Source organism: Aethina tumida, chromosome 6 (assembly GCF_024364675.1).
Source record: "Aethina tumida isolate Nest 87 chromosome 6, icAetTumi1.1, whole genome shotgun sequence".
In the NCBI taxonomy this organism is placed as follows: domain Eukaryota; kingdom Metazoa; phylum Arthropoda; class Insecta; order Coleoptera; family Nitidulidae; genus Aethina; species Aethina tumida.
In genome coordinates, this window is record NC_065440.1 from 16352167 (window position 1) to 16362784 (window position 10618).

A 10618-nucleotide genomic window follows, 5' to 3' on the forward strand; every position below is an offset into this window, starting at 1 on the left:
GGGTTAAAGTGAGACGCGCGACCGACTACGTGTACAGTATCGATTTGGTTATCGCCGAACCGCGACTCGTACGACCTTACTTCGTCCTTTGAAGATTTCAGTTCGACTTGTGACTTCGAGCAAGTGGCTGTTTTTGTTGCTTCAGATACCTGAATGTAAGTGTTTCAGTTTGTTTTATCTGTTATAAATAATTGGGATTTATTTATCTGAGTCTTGATTAGATTCCTGGTTAATGCGCACGTTTTTATTTGGGTGGTTTTCAGTATTTTTCAGCAATTTCATGTTCATTCATAAATAGTTTACGCTCTTATTTTATTTAATTATTAATATTGTCTTTAATAATTATTATTAAAAGTTATTTGTGCCTTTAATTTTATTACAGTTTTAGCTTACATAATTATAATTATTTATTTAATGATGGTTACACCCAATTTTGTTTGTTATTAATGAGCAAAATGGGTCAAAATTTATTCTAATTAATTATTTTCGTTATTTAATTGGGTAAATTTAGTTCTATTAATTAGCAAAATACATTTTTTCCAGAAAAACATCATGTTAATATTATATAAATATTTGCTTAATTTTATCATTATTATTGTTGTTAATCAACTAGGACGTCCATTTATTAATAACAAAGGTTAATAAATAGAATATTATAAAAATAAAATAGTCTTTTCCCGAATTTCCCGACTTAACAGGAATAGAGGTCAACCTCAAGGGCAAAGTCATCCTTGTGACAAAACTATTATTTTGCTAACTGGAAACAAACTATAATTGAAAATTGTTCTAATTTTATTTTGTGGGATTTCTTTTATTGAAATCTTAAATTTTACAAATTTTTACAAAAAATTTCCTTCATTTTTATATTTTGTTTATAATTTATTAATTTATTTTACTTAAAAACAATAAAAATTAACGTTTAATTGCAGAATTAATAATATTAAAAACATGTTTTTAATGTTCAACAGTAAGTGGTCAAAAAAAAAATTGTATTAAAATGTTATTTTGGAATACTTTATTATATAAACTTGTTGGTTTGTTTGCCAAAATTTTTTCACCGAAAGTTTCCAGACTTATCGAATCAGGAAAAGGTCACACTCTTAGAGGTCAACCCGAGGTTGTCCTTAAATTCCACAAAGTTGCATAAGATGAAGTCAAAAGTGATGGAAATGTTTTAATTAATTGATCTTATTGAAGATTTATACAATTTTGAAAATTCGGTGAATTCGCAGGTTTAGTTTTGATTTTTTTAAAATTTGGTGGATGCGCCGGATTTTTAAATTAAATCTCTTAAACAAAGACTGCAGCTTTTTATTAGAATTTATGGGATAAATATTATTGAAGAGTTTATTAATTGGTGATAAATTAAATGTAAATATGAACAAAAATAAACATGATCTGGTGTAATTCGATCTTGTCCAATTTGCTTAATTGGTTATTCAATGAATTGTCTGAAATTTGATTATTTTTAATTCTTTTGAATTTAATAAATAAACCTGTTTATCTTTTAATAAATGTTAAATGACAAAATTTAATAATGTTATTATTTTAATTATGAAATGAAGATTATTTGTAATTTAATATTTATTATTTTTAGTTATCAAAATAATATTAATATCAATTTAAAATTATTTTTAGACAATATATTGCTATTTATATTCAATTAATTTTTTTTGTCCCTTCCTGTTTTTTAATAATATTAATAACTATTTTAATTTAATATTTATTAATATTTTTATAATTATCAAATTAAAGTTATTTTTAAAAACTTTTTAAATATTATTGGTTATTACAAAACTAATAAATGTCCCTTTTGCCTTTTAGTACTTTATTAACTTTTGTAATTTAATATCTATTAATATTTTTATAATTTTCAAATTAAAATTATTTTTAGAAACTTTTTAAATATTATTAATCATTACAAAATTGTCCCTATCTGTCATTTAATAACTTTATTAACTCTTGTAATTTAATATTTATTAACATTTTGGTAATTATCAAATTAAAATTATTTTTAGGAACTCTCAAATATTATGTTATTATGTATGTTTAATTAATTGTATTTAATTTTCTGTGTTTTATTGAATATAAATTTTTATAAAATTAATAAGTGTCCTTTTTGTATTTTAATAACTTTATTAACTGTAATTTAATATTTATTAATATTTTTAGAAACTTTTTAAATATTATTTATTATTATTATTATAAAATTAAAATGACCTGTAGAAACTTTTTAAATATTATTAATTATTACAAAATTATTAAATTATTTAATTGTTTTAAATTTTATTGAATATCTAATAACTTTATCAACCCTTATAATTTTATATTTATTAATATTTTTATAATTATTAATTTAAAATTAGTTCTAAAAACTTTTATTTTTTTAATTAACTAATTGTTTTGAATATTATGTTTTATTGAATATTATTGGTTATTATATAATTAATAAATGTTCCTTTCCGTCTTTTGATAACGTTATTTTTTTAATTGTGAAATATTTTATTGAATATTATTATTTATTATATGATTAAAAAATGACCCTTTCTGCCTTTTGGATAACATTATTCAAATTTGCAATTTCATTATTTATTGTAACTATTTTAATTGTGAAACCAAAATTATTTTTAGTAACTGATATAATATTATCTTAAAAAATGTTTAAATATTTTGAAGAATACAATAATTGACAGACGACAATTTATTGTAGTATGAGTCAACAAAAGATTAAAGAACAATTTATAATATTGACGTACTTTGATCGATCCAGGGGGCTCGACCGATTTGTTTTTTGACCTCTGCCATTGATAAAATTGCTCCGTTATCGACATGCAAACAAACAAAACAGGTCGTCTCAACAATTAAAGTTTTGTTTAAATATCTATGGCCGTTGGCACTCATTCAAAATGGTAAATATAAACCGGGACTTATATTTATAGAAAATGCCTTTCTATTTTATGCAGTTTGACATTTTTCTGAAATTTAGAAACCTGTTTATTAATGTTAGCAATTTTCTCTTAGTTAATTATACCAGTTTGTTGGTGTTAATCAAATTCAAATTAATTTCTATTTATAGAATGGTTTAGGTTAATGCTAAGCTAATATTTTGTTTTATTTTGTTTGTAGCCTCCCAATCGACACAATGCCTACCACCTGGAACTACCCCGACCCCGCCGTCCAGGAGGAGCTCCGCAAGATCGCCAATGCGATCGTCGCCCCAGGCAAAGGTATCTTAGCCGCCGACGAGTCCGTGGGCACCATGGGCAAACGTCTGGCTGACATCGGCGCCGAGAACACCGAAGAGAACCGCAGGAAGTACAGACAATTGTTGTTCACCACCTGCCCCACCCTCAGCGAGTCCATCTCCGGCGTCATCTTGTTCCACGAGACTGTCTACCAGAAGGCCGACGACGGCACCAGCTTCATCGAGCTGTTGAACAAGAAGGGAATCATCCCCGGTATCAAGGTCGACACCGGTGTCGTACCTTTGTGGAACGCCATCAACGACGAATGCACCACTCAAGGTAACACGCTTATCTCCAGTTAATCCTTTAATTCATTTATCACTTAGTAATGGAAAGTTTACTAATAAATTTTGACGTTCAGGTTTGGATGACTTGGCCAAACGTTGCGCCCAATACAAGAAGGACGGCTGCCACTTCGCCAAGTGGCGTTGCGTCCTGAAGATCAGCGACAAGACCCCATCCTACCAGGCCATCCTCGAAAACGCCAACGTGCTGGCCCGCTACGCCTCCATCTGCCAGGCCAACAGGATCGTGCCGATCGTCGAGCCAGAAATCCTCCCCGACGGCGACCACGACTTGGAAAGGTGCCAGAAGGTCACCGAGACCGTCTTGTCCTTCGTGTACAAGGCCCTCGCCGACCACAACGTCTTCTTGGAAGGTACCCTGTTGAAACCCAACATGGTCACCCCCGGACAGGCCTGCAAGACCAGAGCCACCCCCGAACAGATCGCCAAGGCCACCGTCACCGCCCTGAGCCGCACCGTACCACCAGCGGTACCCGGAGTCACCTTCTTGTCCGGTGGACAGTCCGAGGAGGAAGCCTCAGTGAACCTCAGCGCCATCAACGCGTAAGTTCACTCAAACGCTGAGTTGTGCATCAAAGTAATGTTGGTTTTTTGTACAGCTACCCAGGCAAGAAGCCATGGGCCCTCACCTTCAGCTACGGCCGTGCCCTCCAGGCTTCCGTGCTCCGCGCCTGGGGCGCCAAGGACGAGAACGTGACCGCCGGACAGAACGAACTCTTGAAACGCGCCAAAGTACGCCCCTTAGTTGTTTGTTTATTAAGGTGGTTTATTAATTATTTTACTTTACAGGCTAACAGCGACGCCGCCCTGGGCAAATACGTCGCCGGCAGCGTGACAGGATCCGGTGGTGACGCCAGCTTGTTCGTCAAGAACCACGCATATTAGACGTCGTAAATTAAAGTAGAGTTATGTGAACCTCAGATGTGCAAGAGTTTTTAAAAGCTATCAAAAAGTGACATATAGTACCATGGGATATATTAACCAATTGTGAATAAATTTTACTTGTACAACAGACAACAGACATTGTATTAATTTTAACAACATCAACACCCACTTTTTTTATTTATACGCATATATATTTTTTAATTATGTTATTTTATTGCATGTACTCTGTTTTTATTGTTAAGATTATTGTAAATTAAATGTTGAAAATAGATTAAAAAGTGTTGGATGTGCTTAATTTACTTCCCACCTTCTCACGTTCCTCCTATCCTGTTACACAATTTATAAATGATTCTCGGTTGGGTCACGTTCATTTTATTTTCTGTTTATGTTAGATGTTCTCCAGAGGCAGGACCACACAAAAAGGTTGTTATGTCCATTGTAAAACACGTTCGTATGCCAATTAGGGGATGCTTCTGGCCTGGACCTACTATTATGTATACTGGGTTGCCTACTTTTTAAAACTGAATGTGTCGCCATCTGTTACTCAACAGGATATTTAATAATTTCTTCTTTTAATGTTATAATAATCTGATAATACTTTTGCTACTAAACAAAAGTTTATACAATAAGAAAATATATAATTATATACAGTGTGATAATTGTAGAAATTTTAATATTTTTTTAGGATATATTTTTAGGTTTGGGTTGAAATAAATGAAAGTCAATAAATTTAATAACTTTTATTTTTCCTATATGAGAAATATACAATAAAATTAAATTGTGTGTAAATTAAATATACAGAATGACACAGTTCAGTATTTTTAACTGCAAGTATAACAATTACATTATTTACAAATAACGTGCATTCAATAACATTTTCGCCCAATGTTTTAATCATCCTTTTTTGTTTTTGGAATCATCCTTGGCCTAACATCGCATTTTTAGTATAATCTGAAACAGTCCATTAATTAGTTATAATAATTTACTATGGAATCAAGGTAGGTACTACCTAGTATCACTCAGCGTTTTCCGTTCCGTTATCGTTCTGTCCGTCGCCCGCCTCCCTCGTCATGTTCTGGATGGGATCGGGCGGACTGTCCGACGACGACGCGGTCGTGGGACTGGCGCCTTCCGCGGCCGCCGCCTCCCTGTCGAACGGATCGTTAGCCGACGCGTTCAGTCGATCGTTCGACTGCGAACTGGGCGGCGCCCGCACAAAGTCCTCCTTCACCGGAGCTCCGCCACCCTCACCTTCCCCCACGTCGTTCTTGTTGTCGCCGCCATCCGGCTTCTGCTGTTGCTGTTGCTGCTGCTGCGACTGGTGTAGCTGCGACGTGTTCTCGAGATTCTGCGTGCCCGCCATTATCGCCGGACTCTGGAGGTTGGGTTTCCGGAGTTTGTCGCCTTGAATCAATTATGTGTGAATTGTGTTAGTTTTATGAATAATTGGTGTGAAACATACAATTACCTTTTCTCCACAGCGTGATCTCCTGCTGCTTGAAGTACCGCCGGTCTTCCGTGTCCATCAGTACGAGATTCAAGAAATACCTGACAGAGAACTTCTTGTTTATGTCCCTCATTGTCGGCGTGAGGTCGTAACCAGCGAGAAACACTCTGATTGGAATGCTTTCACCTCGCACCGGTGCACCGTCCATTATTTCGTACTTGGCGATCGTTGCGTTGTCTGTGAACACGTTCGGTCCCGAACCAGTCGTCTCACGTTTAATAATGGCTATTTCCATGTGCTTGATTTTTATCCGCACCAACAAGAAATATATTTTACCCACGATCACGTCTTTTAAATGGTACCTGGAACAATTATTTCATTGATTACTCCTCCTGGTACTACCACAACATTAAGATACAACGTACTTCGATTTGTTATATTCAAATTCAATGTGCAAACAGTCTTCTATTCCCACTTCCATTTTAATAGAGTTGTTCATTTCAGGGTAACTGGACAGGGTGTGCACGGCTAGGTCGATCTCCTTCACTATGTCCGCCAGTCGACGTATGATTGTCACTCGCAGGAAATATCTTAGTCTCACGTTTGAACCTGAACAACAAAAACTTATGTAATCAACGTTCTATTGGAACTGTTTTGAAACGTAAATAAAGAACACCCTGTATAAAATTTGGGAATACTAATAATGGTTTCTTATAGGATGGTCTTTAGTTAACGTGTATAATAAAAATGAACTTTCCAGCATCAAAGTTGGTGGTTTTACAGACATTTTTGGTAGACCATCAATCTGTCAAAATTGTTGGAAAAAAATTAATAACTCAAAAACTATTGAGTTTAGGTATAGGACATGGTGTAGCCATTTTATTGTCAATTACATGTAGAATTTAAATATCTAAAAATATACAGGGTGTCCCATTAAAGATAACAAAGTTGATGTCACTTTCGGCCAAACTGGGTATGAAATTTTGTACAAAATTAATTAGAAATGTGTCCAAATCAAGTTATAATTGCTAAAAAAATTTCTAATCAACACTGTGGACCACCCAATATAGTGTACAAAGTGGATAAAGTAAGGTAAAACCCATTAATCATTGTGATCAATGTGTGGAACAGTTAATCACCTGTGTAAACCTCGAAGGGCTTCTCCACACAGCTAAATTCAAAGGGATAACTAGTGTGGGCGATCATCTCGCCGGGCCTGGCCAGCTCCTTGACCAGCGATATGAACTCGTGGTGGTTGCCGCGATCGTAGAACATCTCTATCTGCCCTATGAACTCGATTTTGATGCCCTGGTGCTCAAGCTTGCTGCCCGGCTTTTTTAAACTGATATTCACCTGTCATAAACAAATGATAAAATCAATTATCAATATAAATTAATAATTTGCTGGGGTCAATTTTATTTGATGAAATTAAGTGTGGAATTACATATTGTTATTTTAGAGTTTATCTTGAGTTTAACCGAAAACTTATCAGGCAATAAACAAATACTGTGAATCGAAGTCATCTGACACGTCATTGGTTGAGTCAATAAATTCATATCATATTATTTAAACATTCTGGAAAAGAATGAAGTATATAAATAATTTTACTGTACAATAAACTAAATCAATCCTATTGGACAACTTGGAACAACAATTTAAATAACAAAAATATATTAAATTAAATTGTTATTAAGATTATTAATAATTTTTACTAGTTAATTACAGCAGTTTATTAAACTGACAAATATTTATGTTTTATTCAATCAATTAGACAACTTGGAATATCAATTTTAATAACAATATAGTCATATAAATATAGTAAATTAGTTTAGCATTAAAATAATTAAATATATAAGAAACTTTTGAACATACTGAATACTTAAAATCTATAATTAACTTGATTCTTCCAATATAAAATTAATTACAACAGTTTTACTGAGACAAAGGAGGCAAATACAAAACTGGTAAATATTTATATTGTCTTCAACAAAAAAACTGTGCCATTGGTAAAAACTCAATACAACTACATGAAATGTAGTTTTTTATTAAATTATAGCAATAAGTATTTATAAAAGTGATATTTTTATTAAGTGCACATTTGTATTTATCAATAATTATGATATAATAGGTGTTTAATAAGATAAAATTGAATTTTACAATATTGGTGAATGGAATACAAAGCTGTTACACAATAAACTCAATCAATTAATACATAATGTGGCAGCATTTAGTTGGAACTACTATTATCCAATTAGACAAACTGGAATATCAATTTCAATAACAAAAATATAGTAAATTAAATTGGCATTAAAACAATTAAATATATCAGAAACTTTTGTACATATTGAATGCTTAAAATCTATAATTAACTTGATATTTTCCAATATAAAATTAATTACAAAAGTTTTGCTGACAAAAAGGAGGCAAATACAAAACTGGTAAATATTAATCTTGTCTTCAACCAAAAAACTGTGACATTGGCAAAAAATTTAATACAACTACATAAAATGCAGTTTTTTATTATATTATTAACAATAAGTACTTATAAAACTCACATTTTATAAGTGCACATTTGTATTTATCAATAATTATGATAAAATATGTGTTTAATAAGATAAAATTTAATTTTACAATATTGATGAATGGAATACAAAGCTGTTACACAATAAACTCAATCCATTAATATATAATGTGACAGCATTTAGTTGGAACTACTATTATCCAATTAGACAAACTGGAATATCAATTTCAATAACAAAAATATAGTAAATTAAATTGGCATTAAAACAATTAAATATATCATAAACTTTTGAACATATTGAATACTTGAAATCTATAATTAACTTGATCTTTTCCAATATAAAATTAATTACAACAGTTTTGCTGAGACAAATAAGGCAAATCTATAACTAGTAAATATTATTCTTGTCTTTAACCAAAAATTTTTAATTAGCTTTAGGTATTTATAAAATTATTTTTATTAAGTGCACATTTGTATTTACCAATAATTGTGATGAAATATGTTCAATAAGATAAAATTGATTTTTACAATATTGGTGAATGAAAAACAAACTATTACACAATAATTTTGATCAATTAATACACAATGTGATTGTATTTAGTTGGAACTACTATTATCCAATTAGACAACTTGCATCATTCAATTTTAATAGTTAATATAGTAAATAAATTTGTTTTTTTCTTTGTTGATTTATAATTTACTAAGAAAAATGGTAAAAATCAGTGTATAAAATAGATTACAACAACAGTTACACTGAAATAAATGACCAGTACATATAAAACAGCCACTATCTATGAATAAAACCAGCCAAACATTAAAAATTGACACAGATTTGAGGCCAAAGCAATTACACACACACACACTCAAAAAAAAACACCAGTCAGTCAATCAATGTAGACTAAATTAAGAAAAAAAAGAATTGGTCAGATGACTAATACCATCAATTTAGGTCACAGGATTCGTTATCAAAGCCAAGTCACCCAACACCGTACCTTTCCTGCGACCGTTTCGCCGTCATAATACAAATACAGTTTCTCCTTTTTGCCATCCTCGGTCTTGACCTCGGCCGTTTTGCGTGTGTCCTGTCCGTCCAGGTGCACGTCGATCTCGGCTGACTGGCCGAACCCGAAGAAACTCTGCAACAAAACGTACGTGAACCGTCCGTGTCACAGAGAAACACGGCAGCAACAAACAGGGGTGATAACCTAACAAAACCGCCTACTGTGGGACTCACCATCGCGACGACGTCGACCACGGGCTGCCAAAACGTAAACGGTACGCGTCGTACTTGGGGGGCGTGTGCGAAAACACTGTCGTTCCGTCTGCACCGTGGACTACCACGACAGGTTCATCTTCGTTGCGAACGATTCGATTGTGTTGGGCACTTCAACGTTAAAATGGCGCCGCCAACATAGAACGTTGCGAATTGGGGGGTTCCGGCGTGCGTGCGTTGGGGTCGCGGATCGCGGCGTCTGGCTGAGGCGTGTAAAATTCGGCGACCGACGCGGATTTAAAACATTACATAAAATCGGCGGAGTTGGTCTTTCGTTATTTACTTAGCGCCGTGCGGTGTTGACCGAGTGCGGTGCAGATTGCTAGTCATGGCCTGTCACTTTCGGCCTCCGCCGTCGGTGAACAGATGTCGCGGGAAAAAAATCGTCGAAGGCCTACCAAAGTCCGACACCTGTACATGTGTTTTTGTTTGTTGATTTTTATTTATAGCTATTTAACACCTTGAAAATTGGGCACATGTTTAATTACTTGGAGGATTCCTAAGGAATTATGGCGACATCTATGGGTGGATCACAGTACTATGCAATTATAGGAAAATTATTGCAGAAATTTACCATTTATTAATGTGTATTGGGGCAACTGCTCGTGTCGCCATCTGCGTATTGTTAGTTCAGTTTAACCAATTTAAAGTTTGTATATACGGGGTGTCTCCAAAAAGTGATGCCCGAAATTTCATCAGCTAGAACATGTCCAATAATGAAGAAAATATTGACAACCTACACGAAACAAATTAATAAACTGAACACAAATGTAAAAGATTAAACAGAACATTGAAGTAACATCATCGAAAATAAAAAAAAATCTTTTTGAACAATCAATGGACTCACATCACAATTGAATTTATTTATTTAAACTTTAAAATTTGTGTTTATAGTTTTTAAAATTATTAAATTTTAAAATTTATATTTATTAATTTTGAAAT

At 33.1% G+C, this 10618-nt stretch overlaps 2 protein-coding genes across 4 annotated transcripts; one reads left to right on the forward strand and one right to left on the reverse strand.

The window, feature by feature from the left end:
• Window positions 1-4721, forward strand: LOC109603164 (fructose-bisphosphate aldolase). 2 transcript variants are annotated; one of them, XM_049968495.1, is made up of 5 exons: window positions 2-155; window positions 3127-3524; window positions 3607-4093; window positions 4150-4282; window positions 4340-4721. In XM_049968495.1, exons 2-5 carry the CDS (start codon window positions 3143-3145, stop codon window positions 4433-4435), a joined length of 1098 nt encoding a protein of 365 aa, XP_049824452.1. In that variant the 5' UTR covers window positions 2-155; window positions 3127-3142; the 3' UTR covers window positions 4436-4721. The 2 variants fall into 2 exon arrangements, with proteins under 2 accessions (XP_019875189.1, XP_049824452.1); XM_020019630.2 differs by having other exon boundaries at window positions 1-155; window positions 4150-4721.
• A 439-nt stretch (window positions 4722-5160) lies between these two features.
• Window positions 5161-10004, reverse strand: LOC109603159 (vacuolar protein sorting-associated protein 26B-like). 2 transcript variants are annotated; one of them, XM_020019621.2, is made up of 7 exons: window positions 9638-10004; window positions 9396-9539; window positions 7022-7235; window positions 6308-6491; window positions 5898-6244; window positions 5445-5839; window positions 5161-5386 (listed from the first exon to the last, which is right to left on the reverse strand). In XM_020019621.2, exons 1-6 carry the CDS (start codon window positions 9638-9640, stop codon window positions 5451-5453), a joined length of 1281 nt encoding a protein of 426 aa, XP_019875180.2. In that variant the 5' UTR covers window positions 9641-10004; the 3' UTR covers window positions 5161-5386; window positions 5445-5450. The 2 variants fall into 2 exon arrangements, with proteins under 2 accessions (XP_019875180.2, XP_019875182.2); XM_020019623.2 differs by having other exon boundaries at window positions 5904-6244; window positions 9638-10002.
• Between the last annotated feature and the right edge of the window lie 614 nt (window positions 10005-10618).